Here is a 20,693-nt window from a genome sequence, read left to right on the forward strand (position 1 = left end):
TGGAGGGAGAAAGCCCCAGGTTGGGATGGCTTATCCACAAAGTTCTTCATAGCCTTTTGGCCTTCCTTGAAAGAGGTTGTGGGTGATATTTGTCAACTCAGGGTTTTGGGATAAGGATTTTAAAGAAGGGCTTGTAAAGCTCATCCCAAAGCAAACAGCTTGCAACAGGTTTGATCATTAGAGGCCCATTACTTTGCTAATAGTGATGTGTAAAATTATGGCTAAAGTGATTGCTCTTAGAATCACTCCAGTGCTGCAAGATGTTGTTTCCAAAAAACAACATGGTTTTATCAAAGGAAGGTCAATATATGATAACATTTTTGCTGCTTTGTTGGGAAGAGATGTGGCTATCAAAACTCAGCAAAAATGCATCATGTTGCAATTGGATTTAGAGAAAGCATATGACAGGATTCATTGGTCATTTGTAGTACGAGTGATGGAAAAACTGGGTTTTGGCACAAAAATGGCAACATGCATTTACACTCTATCTTGGGGAGGATATTCCAAAGTGTTGCTATATGGAAGAGTGGTAGGGGAGTTTGAGATAAATAGATCAGTCAGACAAGGCTATCCATTAGCACCCTTGCTGTCTGCTATTGCCTCTCATCCTCTAATAATTTCTCTAGGACCAGCATGAAGGGAATATTATTGGGCTAAAGCTCAAGTATAGTGAACAACTAGTTATACAATGCTTTTCTGATGATTCTTTACTATTTCTAAGGGCTGTAAACAATAATGTGAGATTGGCTTTAGAGATAGTGCAGGAGTTTGCCAATGCTTGTGGCTCTAAATGTGACATTCTAAAATCCAGAATTATCTGCTTGACTGAGGATAATGACTTTGATATGCAAAGGTGGGATTGTGAGGTGGTGCAAAAGGGTCAAATTGTCAGACTGCTTGGTATACCATTTGGTGTTGGGGTTACTAATAAACAACTGGTAGTGTGGGCTATAAATAGGTTTTTGGAGAAATTGAAAAAACAAGAGGGCATCAGAGTCCCCTTCCATAGCATGGTTAACATTTGCAATACAGTATTGAATGCGTATTTTATGTTTTTGTGCCCTATGTTGGATATTGGGAAGTGTCATTAGAAGAAAATCATAGGGCCTATTAGAGACTTTCTTTGGAGAAATGGTAATGGGAAAAAAAAGTCTCTGCTTGGCTTGTATGGGACAAACTATCGGTTCTTAAAAGAGGAAGGGAGCATTGGTATTATTCATATGCCTACTCACTGCTACTGCATTGCAAGAAATGCTCTGATGCTTCCTAGATGTTTATCTCAGAACATCATTTGGGTACTATTGATGAGGGTTCTGGTTGAGCTCTCTGATGTTATGGCTAAAGGTAAATGGGGGAATCTAAATTGGAAGGATAAACTCTTTTCATCTGCTCCTCTTAAGATTACCAGCTCAGCACTTTGCAAAATGTTATGCAAATGTTGGAAGGATAGTTTGGGTATCATGATCTGGGATGGAGGTTGCAGAGTAACATGCAACTCTATCCTCAGTTTGGATATCTGGTGGACTTATAAATTTAAACCCCCTTTGGCCCTACTTGATATCTCTGCTACAAAGAGTCTCAACAACAAAGGCATTAGGTATTTGGTTGATTGTTGGGATAGGAATATGGTAGGGTGAAAAGATGTGGATCAGTTATCTTTGGAATATCAGTTAACTAGAAGGGAAAGGATTCTAATAGTCCAGGTTCTAGATTTTCTTCAAAGAGAGTTATGTTCTACTGCTACTGATACCTTAGTTTGGATTAAAGATTGGGCCTGGCTTAATGGTGCCAAACTAAAGGATGGCAAAACCAGAGATTTATACTCATTAATGAGAAATGGGGATGCCATGTTGTATTGCAATAAAATTTGGAATGTAAATTGGAGCCCTTCTAGTTGGAAAAAGAGATGGAATCTTCTTTGGGATTGCCAGATCCCTAAGAAATTTCAAGTTTTTTTGTGGAAGGTATGCATGTGGGCATTACCTATTGGTTCGAAATTCCAAAGGAGAAATATATCTAGTGGCATTTGTCCCACGTACAGGTCATCACTTGAAGATGGTAAACATGTGTTTTGGGACTGCCCAAGGGTACTTGGTTCAAAATGTCTAAATGGATAGAGAAGAGCTTGGGTATGCAAACATGCTAGGGGGAGTGGATCTTGGGTAAATGGTCAGTTAGTAAACGAACATATTGGTATGTTTTTTAATATCATCAGAGCCTACATTTTGCTAGAAATCTGGTCTAGCAGGAATGCAATTATATTTATGAAGGCTGTATATACTAGTTTGCAAGAGTTAGACTTGATGCATAAGTGCGTATACATGTGCTCGTCTGTGTGCAATGTCAATAAAATAAGATGTTCTGAGCTAGATATGTTGATTCAGAATTTGCAAAGGAATATGATCTGAATACTTCCCCAGAGCTTGATGAGCTTCAAACATACTAGGAATAAACCCCTAACACTGATTTGTATGTTGCAGGTGAGATGTTGTGAAGGAAAGAAAAGACCCCCCAAGTTTGGACCAAAAACTCTAAGGTGGTGCTGCAAAGAAAAACAGGTTGATCATACATTTGTTGCCTTTATAGAAAACCCTGTGGGAACTAGACCCACTGTTAAAATTTGGTCCAAGAAAGGGGGAATGTTGGAAAAATAGTCCCCTCGTAGATGCACTACAGAAGCTATGATGAAAGCTAACATACTTTTGGGATATCATATATCTTGGAAACAATCCTTCTTTTTGATGGAAGAAGAGAGATGAGAATTTTTGTGCAAAACTCTGAATTAAGTTGAAAAAGAGTAGTAAAAATATGGATACTGTAGCTCTCTGACTTGGTTGTTGTATTGCAGTTTTTGAACAGTTTTAGTGAATATATATTGATTTTAAAAAAAACCTTCTGCAGTTTTTGAACAGTTTTAGTGAATATATAATTATTATTGATTTTAAAAAAAACCTTCTCATGCTAAATCTCTTATCTAATCGTCTAAGTACCTCTTAATAGATGGTTCCTCTCTTCAGACCTGGACACGAATTTAGTCCGTGTATGCGCGTATCCGCAGCTGCTGAAGGTCAAGCAATGGCGTTGCTACCTCTGTTTTCTACAAAGCAGCCCTGCTTCACCACTAACAGGCCGATATATTTCGAAGCCTTCTGCAAAACCAGGGTCTCAGATTGGAGCACCGTTTGCAGAACTAAGTTTTCAGGATACAGAGAAACTGGGGTTTCAGGATGCAGTAAAATCAGGGTTTCAAGATGCTGCAACAGATTTTGCAAAGCTAGAATTTCGAAATGCAGAAGCGGGGAGATGTTCTCATCATCAACACCACAACTTTCTCTTCATGTTCTGAATTGTACATCCAAGACAGAGTCTGTTTCATCTTCTTCTGCTGATGTGGTTGAGAGAGAGGAAGGCATGCCGATTCCGGGCACCATCACCTTTAAGCGAAGCTCCACCCAGACCCATTACGAGTACCTCACAGATCTCGAAACCTTGGGGATGGAGAATTTCTCCTCTGAGCTCTCCAGATCGGTCGCCCTCTCTATGGGCATCCAAGCCACGGCCAAGTCTGAACCCTCCAGCACGCCCGTGGCTGTCTCCATCGATGTCACCAAAGAAGGAAGGGACCTTCGGCTCGATGGCATTGTCCGAACATCCATGGCTCTGAACTGCTGCAGGTCAGTGCATGTGTTGTGTTTTCTTTGCTTCGATGTAAACAATCGAAAGCTTCTGTGAACTTAGGCTGCAAATGCTGGTGTATCTGAACCCTGCCATCATTTTTTGAGTCTTAATTGCACCATGCATGTTACACATATACATATACTCCATCTGTATGATAGGTGGTGGACTTGGACAGCCATATGTGCTGACTCCCAAGTCTTCTAATGTTTTGCATGAAGATGCGGTGTTCCAGTTGGTGAGCGGGTGTTTGGAGAGTTTAGCCTTTTGTTGATAGAGAAGCCAGTGGTTGAACCTACCAAACAATGTGTAGGATTTGTTCTGGGAGATGGGGGCAGAATGCCAGATGAAGGTGAAGATTTAGATGCGATTTTGGACTTGGATCTCGATGACAAGCTTCACTTTCCGAGGACTGAGAAATCGATAGACATATCCAAATATATTCGTGACACCGTACACCTTGAGATCCCCTTGCAATGTTTGTGTGCCCTAAGTTGTAGAGGGAAGTGCATTGATTGTGGTGTGAACCTCAACAAAAGCTCTTGCATTTGTAGTGTGGATGCACAGAAAGAGGACAGGCGCATGATGTGGGGTCCATTAGACCAGCTCAAAAAGCAACTCATAAGTGAAGGTGAAGCTTAGTTATTGGAATCCAAGCTTGTTGTAATGTCCTCAACAGAGGGAAAATTTGTAATTTGAAGCATAATTGAAAATACGTTTTCTTAATGTAGACCCTCTTGTGGTAGAGCCATGGCATGTCTATCAGGTTGTGGTCCTATGGATCAATGTAATATATTACAGGTTTGAAAACATTTGATGCAAACAGATAGTCAACCTTCTGCATCAGCAGGATTTTAACAGATGTTACAGCGTTGCCTACTGGCATGCATTGTGGAGTAGCACTTTAAGGGAAGTGTACAGGCTTCTATTGCATGTAGGGGAAAAGCTTGCATCTAGGTGCTGATTGTTTTTCCAGAGAAACACGGATGGTTGGTCCTTTTGTCTCCCAGCCTACTGTTGGTCCATTAGAGTCAGGTAGTACAGCCTATGTGGCTTTCAACATGAGAGGATAGGTCACAGCATGTACAAGGTTCCGCTGTATTCCTGTCTGTCTAACAGTCTGTGCATGTCTTTCGGTTTTTTAGCATACAGAAGGGTCTTAGTCACTAGCTTGTGTGTGACAAGCAGGCCCAAAAGGGCGCAACAAACTGCCCCAGAACTTAGAACGCCCTCAATCAAAAGCCTTACAAAGGCGTAAAAAGGCTCTTCATCAGGTCAGCCAGGCTGGCCGACCTGGTCGGCTTTGGACCAAAAACTCTAAGGTGTACTGCAAAGAAAAACAGGTTGATCATACATTTGTTGCCTTTATAGAAAACCCTGTGGGAACTAGACCCACTCTTAAAATTTGGTCCAAGAAAGGGGGAATGTTGGAAAATCAGTCCCCTCGTGGATGCACTACAGAAGCTATGATGGAAGCCAACATACTTTTGGGATATCATATATCTTGGAAACAATCCTTCTTTTTGATGGAAGAAGAGAGATGAGAATTTTTGTGCAAAACTCTGAATTAAGTTGAAAAAGAGTAGTAAAAATATGGATACTGTAGCTCTCGTAGCTCTCTGACTTGGTTGTTGTATTGCAGTTTTTGAACAGTTTTAGTGAATATATATAATTATTATTGATTTTAAAAAAAACCTTCTCATGCTAAATCTCTTATCTAATCGTCTAAGTACCTCTTAATAGATACTCTTGGGTTCCTCTCTTCAGACCCAGACACGAATTTAGTCCGTGTATGCGCGTATCCGCAGCTGCGGAAGGTCAAGCAATGGCGTTGCTACCTCTGTTTTCTACAAAGCAGCCCTGCTTCACCACTAAAACAGGCCGATATATTTCGAAGCCTTCTGCAAAACCTGGGTCTCAGATTGGAGCACCGTTTGCAGAACTAAGTTTTCAAGATACAGAGAAACTGGGGTTTCAGGATGCAGTAAAATCAGGGTTTCAAGATGCTGCAACAGATTTTGCAAAGCTAGAATTTCGAAATGCAGAAGCGGGGAGATGTTCTCATCATCAACACCACATTTTTCTCTTCATGTTCTGAATTGTACATCCAAGACAGAGTCTGTTTCATCTTCTTCTGCTGATGTGGTTGAGAGAGAGGAAGGCATGCCGATTCCGGGCACCATCACCTTTAAGCGAAGCTCCACCGAGACCCATTACGAGTACTTCACAGATCTCGAAACCCTGGGGATGGAGAATTTCTCCTCTGAGCTCTCCAGATCGGTCGCCCTCTCTATGGGCATCCAAGCCACGGCCAAGTCTGAACCCTCCAGCACGCCCGTGGCTGTCTCCATCGATGTCACCAAAGAAGGAAGGGACCTTCGGCTCGATGGCATTGTCCGAACATCCATGGCTCTGAACTGCTGCAAGTCAGTGCATGTGTTGTGTTTTCTTTGCTTCGATGTAAACAATCGAAAGCTTCTGTGAACTTAGGCTGCAAATGCTGGTGTATCTGAACCCTGCCATCATTTTTTGAGTCTTAATTGCACCATGCATGTTACACATATACATATACTGTATGATAGGTGGTGGACTTGGACAGCCATATGTGCTGACTCCCAAGTCTTCTAATGTTTTGCATGAAGATGCGGTGTTCCAGTTGGTGAGCGGGTGTTTGGAGAGTTTAGCCTTTTGTTGACAGAGAAGCCAGTGGTTGAACCTACCAAACAATGTGTAGGAGTTGTTCTGGGAGATGGGGGCAGAATCCCAGATGAAGGTGAAGATTTAGATGCGATTTTGGACCTGGATCTCGATGACAAGCTTCACTTTCCGAGGACTGAGAAATCGATAGACATATCCAAATATATTCGTGACACCGTACACCTTGAGATCCCCTTGCAATGTTTGTGTGCCCTGAGTTGCAGAGGGAAGTGCATTGATTGTGGTGTGAACCTCAACAAAAGCTCTTGCATTTGTAGTGTGGATGCACAGAAAGAGGACAGGCGCATGATGTGGGGTCCATTAGACCAGCTCGAAAAGCAACTCATAAGTGAAGGTGAAGCTTAGTTATTGGAATCCAAGCTTGTTGTAATGTCCTCAACAGAGGGAAAATTTGTAATTTGAAGCATAATTGAAAATACGTTTTCTTAATGTAGACCCTCTTGTGGTAGAGCCATGGCATGTCTATCAGGTTGTGGTCCTATGGATCAATGTAATATATTACAGGTTTGAAAACATTTGATGCAAACAGATAGTCAACCTTCTGCATCAGCAGGATTTTAACAGATGTTACAGCGTTGCCTACTGGCATGCATTGTGGAGTAGCACTTTAAGGGAAGTGTACAGGCTTCTATTGCATGTAGGGGAAAAGCTTGCATCTAGGTGCTGATTGTTTTTCCAGAGAAACACGGATGGTTGGTCCTTTTGTCTCCCAGCCTACTGTTGGTCCATTAGAGTCAGGTAGTACAGCCTATGTGGCTTTCAACATGAGAGGACAGGTCACAGCATGTACAAGGTTCCGCTGTATTCTTGTCTGTCTAACAGTCTGTGCATGTCTTTCGGTTTTTTAGCATACAGAAGGGTCTTAGTCACTAGCTTGTGTGTGACAAGCAGGCCCAAAAGGGCGCAACAAACTGCCCCAGAACTTAGAACGCCCTCAATCAAAAGCCTTACAAAGGCGTAAAAAGGCTCTTCATCAGGTCAGCCAGGCTGGCCGACCTGGTCGGCTTTGGACCAAAAACTCTAAGGTGGTACTGCAAAGAAAAACAGGTTGATCATACATTTGTTGCCTTTATAGAAAACCCTGTGGGAACTAGACCCACTGTTAAAATTTGGTCCAAGAAAGGGGGAATGTTGGAAAAACAGTCCCCTCGTGGATGCACTACAGAAGCTATGATGGAAGCTACATACTTTTGGGATATCATATATCTTGGAAACAATCCTTCTTTTTGATGGAAGAAGAGCGATGAGAATTTTTGTGCAAAACTCTGAATTAAGTTGAAAAAGAGTAGTAAAAATATGGATACTGTAGCTCTCTGACTTGGTTGTTGTATTGCAGTTTTTGAACAGTTTTAGTGAATATATATAATTATTATTGATTTTTAAAAAAACCTTCTCATGCTAAATCTCTTATCTAATCGTCTAAGTACCTCTTAATAGATACTCTTGGGTTCCTCTCTTCAGACCTACACACGAATTTAGTCCGTGTATGCGCGTATCCGCAGCTGCGGAAGGTCAAGCAATGGACCTCTGTTTTCTACAAAGCAGCCCTGCTTCACCACTAATAGGCCGATATATTTCGAAGCCTTCTGCAAAACCAGGGTCTCAGATTGGAGCACCGTTTGCAGAACTAAGTTTTCAGAATACAGAGAAACTGGGGTTTCAGGATGCAGTAAAATCAGGGTTTCAAGATGCTGCAACAGATTTTGCAAAGCTAGAATTTCGAAATGCAGAAGCGGGGAGATGTTCTCATCATCAACACCACAACTTTCTCTTCATGTTCAGAATTGTACATCCAAGACATAGTCTGTTTCATCTTCTTCTGCTGATGTGGTTGAGAGAGAGGAAGGCATGCCGATTCCGGGCACCATCACCTTTAAGCGAAGCTCCACCCAGACCCATTACGAGTACCTCACAGATCTCGAAACCCTGGGGATGGAGAATTTCTCCTCTCAGCTCTCCAGATCGGTCGCCCTCTCTATGGGCATCCAAGCCACGGCCAAGTCTGAACCCTCCAGCACGCCCGTGGCTGTCTCCATCGATGTCACCAAAGAAGGAAGGGACCTTCGGCTCGATGGCATTGTCCGAACATCCATGGCTCTGAACTGCTGCAGGTCAGTGCATGTGTTGTGTTTTCTTTGCTTCGATGTAAACAATCGAAAGCTTCTGTGAACTTAGGCTGCAAATGCTGGTGTATCTGAACCCTGCCATCATTTTTTGAGTCTTAATTGCACCATGCATGTTACACATATACATATACTCCATCTGTATGATAGGTGGTGGACTTGGACAGCCATATGTGCTGACTCCCAAGTCTTCTAATGTTTTGCATGAAGATGCGGTGTTCCAGTTGGTGAGCGGGTGTTTGGAGAGTTTAGCCTTTTGTTGATAGAGAAGCCAGTGGTTGAGCCTACCAAACAATGTGTAGGAGTTGTTCTGGGAGATGGGGGCAGAATGCCAAATGAAGGTGAAGATTTAGATGCGATTTTGGACTTGGATCTCGATGACAAGCTTCACTTTCCGAGGACTGAGAAATCGATAGACATATCCAAATATATTCGTGACACCGTACACCTTGAGATCCCCTTGCAATGTTTGTGTGCCCTGAGTTGCAGAGGGAAGTGCATTGATTGTGGTGTGAACCTCAACAAAAGCTCTTGCATTTGTAGTGTGGATGCACAGAAAGAGGACAGGCGCATGATGTGGGGTCCATTAGACCAGCTCAAAAAGCAACTCATAAGTGAAGGTGAAGCTTAGTTATTGGAATCCAAGCTTGTTGTAATGTCCTCAACAGAGGGAAAATTTGTAATTTGGAGCATAATTGAAAATACGTTTTCTTAATGTAGACCGTCTTGTGGTAGAGCCATGGCATGTCTATCAGGTTGTGGTCCTATGGATCAATGTAATATATTACAGGTTTGAAAACATTTGATGCAAACAGATAGTCAACCTTCTGCATCAGCAGGATTTTAACAGATGTTACAGCGTTGCCTACTGGCATGCATTGTGGAGTAGCACTTTAAGGGAAGTGTACAGGCTTGAAAAGCTTGCATCTAGGTGCTGATTGTTTTTCCAGAGAAACACGGATGGTTGGTCCTTTTGTCTCCCAGCCTACTGTTGGTCCATTAGAGTCAGGTAGTACAGCCTATGTGGCTTTCAACATGAGAGGATAGGTCGCAGCATGTACAAGGTTCCGCTGTATTCCTGTCTGTCTAACAGTCTGTGCATGTCTTTCAGTTTTTTAGCATACAGAAGGGTCTTAGTCACTAGCTTGTGTGTGACAACCAGGCCCAAAAGGGCGCAACAAACTGCCCCAGAACTTAGAACGCCCTCAATCAAAAGCCTTACAAAGGCGTAAAAAGGCTCTTCATCAGGTTAGCCAGGCTGGCCGACCTGGTCGGCTTTGGACCAAAAACTCTAAGGTGGTACTGCAAAGAAAAACAGGTTGATCATACATTTGTTGCCTTTATAGAAAACCCTGTGGGAACTAGACCCACTGTTAAAATTTGGTCCAAGAAAGGGGGAATGTTGGAAAAACAGTCCCCTCGTGGATGCACTACAGAAGCTATGATGGAAGCTAACATACTTTTGGGATATCATATATCTTGGAAACAATCCTTCTTTTTGATGGAAGAAGAGAGATGAGAATTTTTGTGCAAAACTCTAAATTAAGTTGAAAAAGAGTAGTAAAAATATGGATACTGTAGCTCTCTGACTTGGTTGTTGGATTGCAGTTTTTGAACAGTTTTAGTGAATATATATAATTATTATCGATTTTAAAAAAAACCTTCTCATGCTAAATCTCTTATCTAATCATCTAAGTACCTCTTAATAGATACTCTTGGGTTCCTCTCTTCAGACCCAGACACGAATTTAGTCGTGTATGCGTGTATCCGCAGCTGCGGAAGGTCAAGCAATGGCGTTGCTACCTCTGTTTTCTACAAAGCAGCCCTGCTTCACCACTAAAACAGGCCGATATATTTCGAAGCCTTCTGCAAAACCAGGGTCTCAGATTGGAGCACCGTTTGCAGAACTAAGTTTTCAGGATACAGAGAAACTGGGGTTACAGGATCAGGGTTTCAAGATGCTGCAACAGATTTTGCAAAGCTAGAATTTCGAAATGCAGAAGCGGGGAGATGTTCTCATCATCAACACCACAACTTTCTCTTCATGTTCTGAATTGTACATCCAAGACAGAGTCTGTTTCATCTTCTTCTGCTGATGTGGTTGAGAGAGAGGAAGGCATGCCGATTCCGGGCACCATCACCTTTAAGCGAAGCTCCACCCAGACCCATTATGAGTACCTCACAGATCTCGAAACCCTGGGGATGGAGAATTTCTCCTCTGAGCTCTCCAGATCGGTCGCCCTCTCTATGGGCATCCAAGCCACGGCCAAGTCTGAACCCTCCCCAGCACGCCCGTGGCTGTCTCCATCGATGTCACCAAAGAAGGAAGGGACCTTCGGCTCGATGGCATTGTCCGAACATCCATGGCTCTGAACTGCTGCAGGTCAGTGCATGTGTTGTGTTTTCTTTGCTTCGATGTAAACAATCGAAAGCTTCTGTGAACTTAGGCTGCAAATGCTGGTGTATCTGAACCCTGCCATCATTTTTTGAGTCTTAATTGCACCATGCATGTTACACATATACATATACTCCATCTGTATGGTAGGTGGTGTGTTGGGGTAAAGGCATAATGCCCACCCTTATAGTGTGTACAAGCCCATAAGTTATAGTACATAGTACACTTAGTACATTTAATGTACTAAGTGCACTATGTGTACTAGTGCAATATACATGTGTGATAGGGGAGTCACACACTCATGCCTCATGAGTTGACTTATCCCCACAACTCTCTCTCTCTCTCTCTCTCTCTCTCCCTTGTTCTCTCTGTGCATGTCTCCCACATGAATTAACCTAACCCTAATTCCTGTTTCTCTCACACAACTGGTATCAGAGCAGGTGCCCTTCGAATCTCTGTGCAGTAGCAATCAGCTCGACTCTCCCATTCAATTGGTCGTGGCAAAAGGTAGCCAACAGCGAAGTGCAGGCAGGCGGAGTAGTCAGGCGCCTACAGCACCTCCTGAGTCGAAGGCAGCGCTGGCCCTTCAGCGTGAGCAGCGAGCGGAAACACAGGCAAAGGCGCCAGCGCTAGGCGAAGGTGGGCGGCGCTCAAGTTGGGTGGCGGGCGTTGAATCATTAGCGAAGAGGCGACATCAATAAAAACATGCTTGTCGCGTGTGGCGCCAGCTAGGCGGAGACGGCGAAGGCAAACTTGACACGGCGAGTGGCGCTCAGCAGCGAGCGAACCAGGCGAAGCAGGCGGAGCAGGTCTCTCCGACGCGCCGCCCCCTCTCTGCCGCCTTCATTTATTCCCAGCAGCAACGCTGGTCTTCTGTCGTTGTGCGCGCTGCCTCCGACAAGCCTGTGAAAGCCGACAGGCAGCTATGGTTTGCTTCCAAGCAGAGTCTAGCCTACTTGGATGGCAGTTTGCCAGGTGATTATGGGTTTGATCCACTGGGGCTGATGGATCCAGAAGGGTCAGGGAGCTTCATAGCAGCCAGCCATCTGAGCATCACCAACAGCTTGTGTCTCCACCAATTCTGTAGCACGCCTGAAGAGCCCTCTAACAGCATCAAATTTCTGCAGAGCAGCACCAAATTCAGCACACTCCCCTTTCCTGCAACAAAATTCAAAAATTACAAGGTATCTTGCTTCATTTTTTTTTGGGACTTGCAATTGAGCAGGTACAATAATCAATTGAGCAGGTACAGGTGCCCAATTGCTCAATTTTGAGCAAAATTGGCAAAATTGGGTGACATTGGTCACAATCAGGATCAATTTGCAGGAAATTGCATGTCGAAATTTGGGGCTTTTGATGTAATTGTGCAATTAAGCACTCATACATGCTGTATGATGTGAAAAATCGCACATTTGGGCAAAATTGCAGCAAGTTGCAGTGCAAATCAAGGGGCTTTTGTGCCGATTTGGTTGATTTGCATGCAGGCAATCGCATTTGATGCTGTAGATAATGTGTTGATGCCTTACAAGCACTCAATGTGCCTGTAAATCAAGGGGGTTTCATGTATTTGATGTATATGTGGCCAGGGGGAAGCATCGTGAACACTCTGGATGCCTTCATGTGCGTCAATGTACCATGTATGATCAAAAATTGATCTTAATCAAGGGGCTTTTCAAGTTTGTATGCTTGTTGAGCTTGGCAAAGCAGCAGGCAAGACATTTATGCCTTGAATCCTCAAAAATCAGCTTGCAGTCAAGGGGCTTTTGCCCAATTTCTGTTCGGGACTGTTGTATGCAGTGTACAGGACTGTAAAAGTCTGATTTTCACTCATTTGGACAGCCAGGAGAGCACTTATTGCTATTGTACCTGCTGGTACAGATTTGGCACAACTTTGTGCATGTTTTGGCATGGCTGTACACTGATTTGAGTGAGGAAAAGGTTCAATTTCAGCTGCTGTACTTGTCGGTACAGGTTTGGTACATCATTGGTGAGCACTTGGTACTGTTATACAGTACTTTGGAAGGGCAACAGAGCACATTTAAGGTGCTGTCCAAAATCTGCAGCAACCAGATTTTGGTGTTTTCATCACATACAGTGGGAGAAAAGTTGCATTTGTGCTTCCGCAGTGGGAGATAAAGCTTGGGAGATTAACTGTGAGCACTTTGTGTGCTTTTGGTGCAGTGTTTGTACATTTTGCAGGGAGTCAAGCATTGACAGGTTGCATTTTGCTATGGCAACCACAGGTGAGAGCTCTTCATTGCTTCACATCAAGAAGCTTGAAGGCTCGCATAATTATGATATTTGGCAAACCCAGTGCTACAATGTGTTGCTCCAAAAAAAGCAGCACAAGCCTATCAAAGAAAGGGGTGTAATGCCCGCTTCTCTTACTTTTTTTTTTTTTTTCCCGGGAAAAAGATCCTTCTATTAGTTAATGAGAAAACGCCATAAGGCTACAAAGCTCACCTCGCAAGGAGGGATAAAACACAGTGAACTCCTGAGCTCCACCCCCGTGGCTGGCCGCTCTCTGGGGGGGGCTACCTAGTAGTACATATGGGAGGTGAGAAAAGCCAGACTGGAGGCCTGTAGTGCCAAGTGACATCCTCGCCCCTCGCGGTGAGGAAAGGGCCAGGGTGCCAAGTGCGGAGGAAAGCCTTGCGGCGCCCTCTCATGCGATCCGAGTCGCCCTGGAGTTTCCCCCAGTGTCCTCTCAAGGTGTGAATGATGTCGACCCAGAGGGCCTGTATGACCTCCGCCGGTGGAGTCGCCTGGCGGTCAATGGCCTCCCTGCATCGGGCTCTCCATATGTGCCAAGCCGTCATGCTGCTGATCATCTCCCATCTGTGCCCGATCCCCTCCTGAGGGGCTGCCGAAGAGAAGTCTGGCATCGGAACCACCGCCATCGCCCTGTCAGAGACCTGGATGGTCGCGCTGCCAGGGACGTCCTCATATCCAAGGGCCGGGCCGCTGTCCGTGGCCCACGCCACCGCACCCCACGTCACCAGCATCTCACCTGGTGAGCCTGCAAAAACCATCCTGAGAGCGCGCTGCCAGACCTGCTGTGCCTGTGGGCAATCCCATAAGCAGTGCCGCTGCGACTCCTGTGCATGGCCGCACCGAGGGCAGGACGTTGGGTGTCTGCCAAAAGCTAGCCAAGCCCCCACAGCCAGTCCTCTATGCGCTGTGAGCCAGAGAAAAAGCGTCACCTTCCGGGGCCGGAAGCTGGCCCAAAGGCGCTGCCAGAAGTCCCTAAGAAAGGCAGGGGAGAGCCCCTGTCGCCGCCAATGCTCGGCCGCCGCCGGAGTGCTCGCTATCCTGTGCCTCTGAATCCGCCGCCCCAGCCTCGCTGTGTACTGAAAAAAGGGGATGCCTGGGCTGGTAGGGGCCAAGTAGGGATCTCGCCAAAACCACTCACCTGGATCCCACTGAAGGCGAATAAGAGGCCTGCTGTCCCAAGCCCATAATCTCCAAGAACAGTCCTCCCCTATCGAGGCCGGTGAGGCCCGCTTCTCTTACTGCTGAAGAGTGGGAAGGTATGGATGAGCTGGCAAGATCTACTATCATGTTGTCTGTGTCAGACTCATTACTTTTCAGCATTCGTGAAGAGAAGACAGCTTGGGGAATGTGGCAGAGATTGCAGGACTTGTATGCCCAACAAAGTGCCTCAAGCAAAGTGTATTGGTTGAAGAAACTCATAGGTCTTCAGATGAAGGAAGGGGCGTCTATGACAGCCCATCTAAATGAGTTTAATGGTATTGTCAGCCAGGTCATTAATCAAAAGTTGGCAATGGACGATGAGTTCAAAGCCACTTTTCTGTTATGCACTTTGCCAGAGAGTTGGGACACATTCAGGACAGCCACTAGCAATTCGCATGCTATGCTGTCATATGCAGATGTTGAGGGTGCTCTTCTTCAAGAAGAGATGAATAGGAAAAACAACTCTGTTGGAAAGTCCAATGCAATGAATGCACGTGGGAGATCCCAACAAAGGGGAAAAAGCCAAGAACGGGGAAGGAGCAAGTCTCGCTCCAAAAAGGATTTGGAATGCCATTATTGTGGCAAGAAGGGACACATTAAAAAGCAATGCTACAAATGGAAAAATGATCAAAAGGAAAAGGGAAAAGGCAAAGACAAAGAGAAAGATGAAGCCAAAGATGTAAAGCCAAAGGGCAAAAGTGGAGTCAAGATTGAAGAAATCAATGTGTCACATGCAGGTGGCAGTGAGGATGAGGTCCTATTTACGTCTTCACTTGATGCCCATTCACTTCTTACAGGTGGTCATGGTATGCACTCATGGATCATTGATTCAGGTGCCTCCTTTCATGTCACAGGTTGCAGAGACTTGTTTGTCAGGTATACTGCTGGCAATGAAGGAGTGGTTTATTTGGGTGATAACCATGCATGCAAGATTCTTGGCAGAGGTGATGTGAGGCTTGTGTTTTCAGATGGCTCACAGCTTATGCTCCATGATGTCAGGCATGTGCCTGAGATCAAGAAGAATCTGCTTTCTACTGGACAGCTTGATGATGCTGATTATGTTACCACATTTGGTAGTGGAAAGTGGAAAATTAGTAAGGGCTCACTGGTTGTTGCCAGAGGCTCTAAGGTGGACACTCTTTACTTTATGCATGCAGGTGTTTGTCACCATGCTAATGTAAATGCAACTGAGCTGCCGGAAATTTCTATGTGGCATAGCCGGTTGGGACACATGAGTGTCAAGGGAATGGAGCAATTGTCTCGTTTGGGTTACTTGCCTTCTCTAAAGTTTTCAAGTTTTCAGTTTTGTGAGCATTGTATATATGGCAGGCAACTGCAGTGCCCCCACAAGAAAGCTCTTGGACAGAAAGATGCTCAGTTAGAGCTTGTGCATACAGATGTATGTGAGATGCCTCAGCTTTCTTTGGGAGGGGCAAAATATTTTGTGTCTTTTATTGATGATGCCACACGCAAGGTGTGGGTTTATCCTCTTCGTTTGAAGAGTGATACATTCTCAGTGTTTCAGAAGTTTGTTGCTCTTGTTGAGAATCAAACTGGCAAAACACTGAAGGCTTTGCGTTCTGACAATGGTGGAGAGTATATGTCCAAACAGTTTCAGGACTTTTGTGATGCTAAAGGCATCAAGAGGGAGCTCTCTACTCCTTATGATCCTCCACAAAACGGGACAGCAGAGAGGATGAACAGGACCATACAGGAGAAGGTCCGTTCTATGTTGTCACATGGTGCATTACCTCATGGTTTTTGGGCTGAAGCTGTTATGACAGCCGTTCACCTTATAAACAGGTCACCTAACACGAGGCTTGGTGGGAAAGTGCCATAAGAAGTATGGACAGGGAAGCCTCCGTCATACAAGCACTTGAGAGTGTTTGGTTGCGTTGCGTACGTGCACATACGCAGGGAAATGCGCACCAAACTTGATCCTAAGTCTCACAAATGCATATTCCTAGGATATGGTGACAGAGGTGAAATGGGGTATAGACTTTGGGATCCCGTGAATAGAAAGATTATACGCAGCAATGATGTCATTTTTGATGAAACATGCATGTATAAGGAGCCTGCAAGGCAACAGGAGCCTAGCAGAGTCATCTTTGATGATGATGGACATCATGGACAACAACCAAGGGCTGTAAATCAGCCATTACAGCAGGAAAACCAGCCCTTAAATGGTGCTGAAAATGGTCCAAATGGACAGCCAGAGATGGCAGAAGATATCCCTATGGATATACCACAGTTAGAGGAGATACCGGGCATGATATTTCAGCCTTATGGCATGGAACAGGAGCCACCAATGGGTGATATGCAGGCTGGACAGCAACCTGCAAATGATGGTCATTGGGTACGGAGGTCCACAAGAGCCCCTGACAGGTTTGTTCCAGGGGTTGACTACTTGATGTTCACTGACTGTGGGGAGCCCTCATGTTATAAGGAGGCTTTACAGAGGGCAGACAAAGCTCTATGGGAGCGTGCCATGAAGTCAGAGATGGATTCTCTGCATAAAAATGGAACATGGAAGTTGGTGCATTTGCCTGCAGGCAAGAAGGTTTTGCCATGCAAGTGGGTTTACAGGCTCAAAGTTGCACCAAATGCAAAGCCAAGATACAAAGCCAGGTTAGTGGCTAAGGGCTTCAAGCAGGAATATGGTGTGGACTTTGATGAGATCTTCTCTCCAGTGGTCAAAATGACCACACTTAGAGCTGTGTTGGCTTTGGTTGCGCATGATGATCTGGACTTGATTCAGATGGATGTGAAAACTGCTTTTCTTCACGGTGATCTCCATGAGGAGATATATATGCAGCAGCCAGAGGGTTATGCAGTGAGTGGAAAGGAGAAGCTTGTATGCAAGCTGAAAAAGAGTCTTTATGGGCTCAAACAGGCACCAAGGGAATGGTATCATAAATTTGATACAATCTCGTAAGGAGATGGATGCCTTGAAGCAGAGGCTGCATCAAACCTTTGATATGAAGGATTTGGGTGATGCTAATCACATCTTGGGTATGCGGATACTTCGGGACAGAAATCAGCATGTGTTGTATTTGTCTCAGAAGGAATACATTGGCAAAGTCTTGCAGAGGTTCAATATGGACGGGGGGAAGAAGACTAGTACTCCTTTGCCTCCATATGTGAAACTCAGTGCTATGGACAGCCCACAATCAGATAGAGACAGGGCTGATATGGCCAAGATTCCGTATGCTTCAGCTTGTGGCAGTCTCATGTATGCCATGGTTGCTACTTGGCCGGACATTGCATTTGCAGTGGGAGTGGTTTCTAGATACATGGCCAACCCTGGCAAGAAGCATTGGGAAGCAGTGAAAGGTGTCATGAGATACCTGAAGGGCACACAGGATATGTGCATTTGCTTTGGCAAACAGGATGCATTAGTGCATGGTTACACGGATTCGGATTATGCCGGTCATCCAGATAACCGGAAGTCTACTACCGGTTATGTGTTTACATTCACAGGAGGTGCTGTGTCATGGATATCCAGGATGCAGAAGTGCACTGCCTTATCTACTACAGAGGCCGAGTATATTGCAGCCACAGAGGCTTGCAAGGAGGCATTATGGCTATCTTGGTTAGTGGTTGATTTGGGTTATACAAGGGATATTCCATTGTTGCATTGTGACAGTCAGAGTGCCATCCAGTTGGCAAAGAACCCTGTCTTTCATGCAAAGACGAAGCATGTGGATGTGAAGTATCACTTCATCAGAGAGGTGATAGAGAACAAGCAAATTCAGCTTGTTAAGATTCATACTGATGACAACCCGGCTGATCTGTTGACAAAGAGTTTGCCTCCGAAGCGGTTTGCTCATTGCAGACACTTGATGGGCATTGGATGAGGCCAATTTCAGCCTTGATATGGCCTTGTATATTATCATGTACATGCTGATTTTTTCTTTTCCTTTACTTAGGGCACTTTGCCTTTAAGTGGGAGGTTGTTGGGGTAAAGGCATAATGCCCACCCGTATAGTGTGTACAAGCCCATAAGTTATAGTACATAGTACACTTAGTACATTTAATGTACTAAGTGCACTATGTGTACTAGTGCAATATACATGTGTGATAGGGGAGTCACACACTCATGCCTCATGAGTTGACTTATCCCCACAACTCTCTCTCTCTCTCTCTCCCTTGTTCTGTGTATGTCTCCCACATGAATTAACCTAACCCTAATTCCTGTTTCTCTCACACATGGTGGACTTGGACAGCCATATGTGCTGACTCCCAAGTCTTCTAATGTTTTGCATGAAGATGCGGTGTTCCAGTTGGTGAGCGGGTGTTTGGAGAGTTTAGCCTTTTGTTGACAGAGAAGCCAGTGGTTGAACCTACCAAACAATGTGTAGGAGTTGTTCTGGGAGATGGGGGCAGAATGCCAGATGAAGGTGAAGATTTAGATGCGATTTTGGACCTAGATCTCGATGACAAGCTTCACTTTCCGAAGACTCATATCCAAATATATTCATGACACCGTACACCTTGAGATCCCCTTGCAATTTTTGTGTGCCCTGAGTTGCAGAGGGAAGTGCATTGATTGTGGTGTGAACCTCAACAAAAGCTCTTGCATTTGTAGTGTGGATGCACAGAAAGAGGACAGGCGCATGATGTGGGGTCCATTAGACCAGCTCAAAAAAATGTCCTCAACAGAGGGAAAATTTGTAATTTGAAGCATAATTGAAAATACGTTTTCTTAATGTAGACCCTCTTGTGGTAGAGCCATGGCATGTCTATCAGGTTGTGGTCCTACAGGTTTGAAAACATTTGATGCAAACAGATAGTCAACCTTCTGCATCAGCAGGATTTTAACAGATGTTACAGCGTTGCCTACTGGCATGCATTGTGGAGTAGCACTTTAAGGGAAGTGTACAGGCTTCTATTGCATGTAGGGGAAAAGCTTGCATCTAGGTGCTGATTGTTTTTCCAGAGAAACACGGATGGTTGGTCCTTTTGTCTCCCAGCCTACTGTTGGTCCATTAGAGTCAGGTAGTACAGCCTATGTGTCTTTCAACATGAGAGGACAGGTCACACACAGCATGTACAAGGTTCCGCTGTATTCCTGTCTGTCTAACAGTCTGTGCATGTCTTTCGGTTTTTTAGCATACAGAAGGGTCTTAGTCACTAGCTTGTGTGTGACAACCAGGCCCAAAAGGGCGCAACAAACTGCCCCAGAACTTACAACGCCCTCAATCAAAAGCCTTACAAAGGCGTAAAAAGGCTCTTCATCAGGTCAACCAGGCTGGCCGACTTGGTCGGCTTTGGACCAAAAACTCTAAGGTGGTACTGCAAAGAAAAACAGGTTGATCATACATTTGTTGCCTTTATAGAAAACCCTGTGGGAACTAGACCCACTGTTAAAATTTGGTCCAAGAAAGGGGGAATGTTGGAAAAACAGTCCCCTCGTGGATGCACTACAGAAGCTATGATGGAAGCTAACATACTTTTGGGATATCATATATCTTGGAAACAATCCTTCTTTTTGATGGAAGAAGAGAGATGAGAATTTTTGTGCAAAACTCTGAATTAAGTTGAAAAAGAGTAGTAAAAATATGGATACTGTAGCTCTCTGACTTGGTTGTTGTATTGCAGTTTTTGAACAGTTTTAGTGAATATATATAATTATTATTGATTTTAAAAAAAACTTTCTCATGCTGACTCCCAAGTCTTCTAATGTTTTGCATGAAGATGCGGTGTTCCAGTTGGTGAGCGGGTGTTTGGAGAGTTTAGCCTTTTGTTGACAGAGAAGCCAGTGGTTGAACCTACCAAACAATGTGTAGGAGTTGTTCTGGGAGATGGGGGCAGAATGCCAGATGAAGGTGAAGATTTAGATGCGATTTTGGACCTGGATCTCGATGACAAGCTTCACTTTCCGAGGACTGAGAAATCGATAGACATATCCAAATATATTCGTGACACCGTACACCTTGAGATCCCCTTGCAATGTTTGTGTGCCCTGAGTTGCAGAGGGAAGTGCATTGATTGTGGTGTGAACCTCAACAAAAGCTCTTGCATTTGTAGTGTGGATGCACAGAAAGAGGACAGGCGCATGATGTGGGGTCCATTAGACCAGCTCAAAAAGCAACTCATAAGTGAAGGTGAAGCTTAGTTATTGGAATCCAAGCTTGTTGTAATGTCCTCAACAGAGGGAAAATTTGTAATTTGAAGCATAATTGAAAATACGTTTTCTTAATGTAGACCGTCTTGTGGTAGAGCCATGGCATGTCTATCAGGTTGTGGTCCTATGGATCAATGTAATATATTACAGGTTTGAAAACATTTGATGCAAACAGATAGTC

The 20,693-nt window shown here is 44.5% G+C and overlaps 3 protein-coding genes and 1 pseudogene across 4 annotated transcripts; all 4 read left to right on the forward strand.

Moving 5' to 3' along the window:
• The first annotated feature begins 2,978 nt into the window (after positions 1–2,978).
• On the forward strand, positions 2,979–4,401 carry LOC147637412 (large ribosomal RNA subunit accumulation protein YCED homolog 1, chloroplastic-like). The gene is made up of 2 exons (XM_086799202.1): positions 2,979–3,674; positions 3,897–4,401. The coding sequence occupies exons 1-2, from the start codon at positions 3,001–3,003 to the stop codon at positions 4,315–4,317; spliced, it is 1,095 nt and encodes a 364-aa protein (XP_086655328.1). The 5' UTR covers positions 2,979–3,000; the 3' UTR covers positions 4,318–4,401.
• A 1,019-nt stretch (positions 4,402–5,420) lies between these two features.
• Positions 5,421–6,783, forward strand: LOC147637413 (large ribosomal RNA subunit accumulation protein YCED homolog 1, chloroplastic-like). Its single transcript, XM_086799204.1, has 2 exons — positions 5,421–6,101; positions 6,318–6,783. Exons 1-2 carry the CDS (start codon positions 5,731–5,733, stop codon positions 6,736–6,738), a joined length of 792 nt encoding a protein of 263 aa, XP_086655330.1. The 5' UTR covers positions 5,421–5,730; the 3' UTR covers positions 6,739–6,783.
• Positions 6,784–7,682: 899 nt separating this feature from the next.
• LOC147637414 (large ribosomal RNA subunit accumulation protein YCED homolog 1, chloroplastic-like) lies at positions 7,683–9,231 on the forward strand. The gene is made up of 2 exons (XM_086799205.1): positions 7,683–8,504; positions 8,727–9,231. Exons 1-2 carry the CDS (start codon positions 8,242–8,244, stop codon positions 9,145–9,147), a joined length of 684 nt encoding a protein of 227 aa, XP_086655331.1. The 5' UTR covers positions 7,683–8,241; the 3' UTR covers positions 9,148–9,231.
• Positions 9,232–10,461: 1,230 nt separating this feature from the next.
• On the forward strand, positions 10,462–20,591 carry LOC147637415 (large ribosomal RNA subunit accumulation protein YCED homolog 1, chloroplastic-like; annotated as a pseudogene). The gene is made up of 2 exons (XR_015266033.1): positions 10,462–10,899; positions 20,083–20,591. The product of XR_015266033.1 is annotated as a large ribosomal RNA subunit accumulation protein YCED homolog 1, chloroplastic-like (transcript).
• Positions 20,592–20,693: the final 102 nt, after the last annotated feature.

This window comes from Cibotium barometz, chromosome 6 (genome assembly GCF_041138505.1).
Source record: "Cibotium barometz isolate CiBa-2024 chromosome 6, ASM4113850v1, whole genome shotgun sequence".
NCBI lineage: Eukaryota > Viridiplantae > Streptophyta > Polypodiopsida > Cyatheales > Cibotiaceae > Cibotium > Cibotium barometz.

Bases quoted from the DNA above. Each gene is read 5' to 3' on its own strand.
- LOC147637412 (XM_086799202.1), top strand. From the start codon at position 3,001: ATGGTTCCTCTCTTCAGACCTGGACACGAATTTAGTCCGTGTATGCGC. The intron at 3,675-3,896 runs GTCAGTGCATGT...TTTTGCATGAAG, and splicing joins ATGGCTCTGAACTGCTGCAG to ATGCGGTGTTCCAGTTGGTG.
- LOC147637413 (XM_086799204.1), top strand. From the start codon at position 5,731: ATGTTCTCATCATCAACACCACATTTTTCTCTTCATGTTCTGAATTGT. The intron at 6,102-6,317 runs GTCAGTGCATGT...TTTTGCATGAAG, and splicing joins ATGGCTCTGAACTGCTGCAA to ATGCGGTGTTCCAGTTGGTG.
- LOC147637414 (XM_086799205.1), top strand. From the start codon at position 8,242: ATGCCGATTCCGGGCACCATCACCTTTAAGCGAAGCTCCACCCAGACC. The intron at 8,505-8,726 runs GTCAGTGCATGT...TTTTGCATGAAG, and splicing joins ATGGCTCTGAACTGCTGCAG to ATGCGGTGTTCCAGTTGGTG.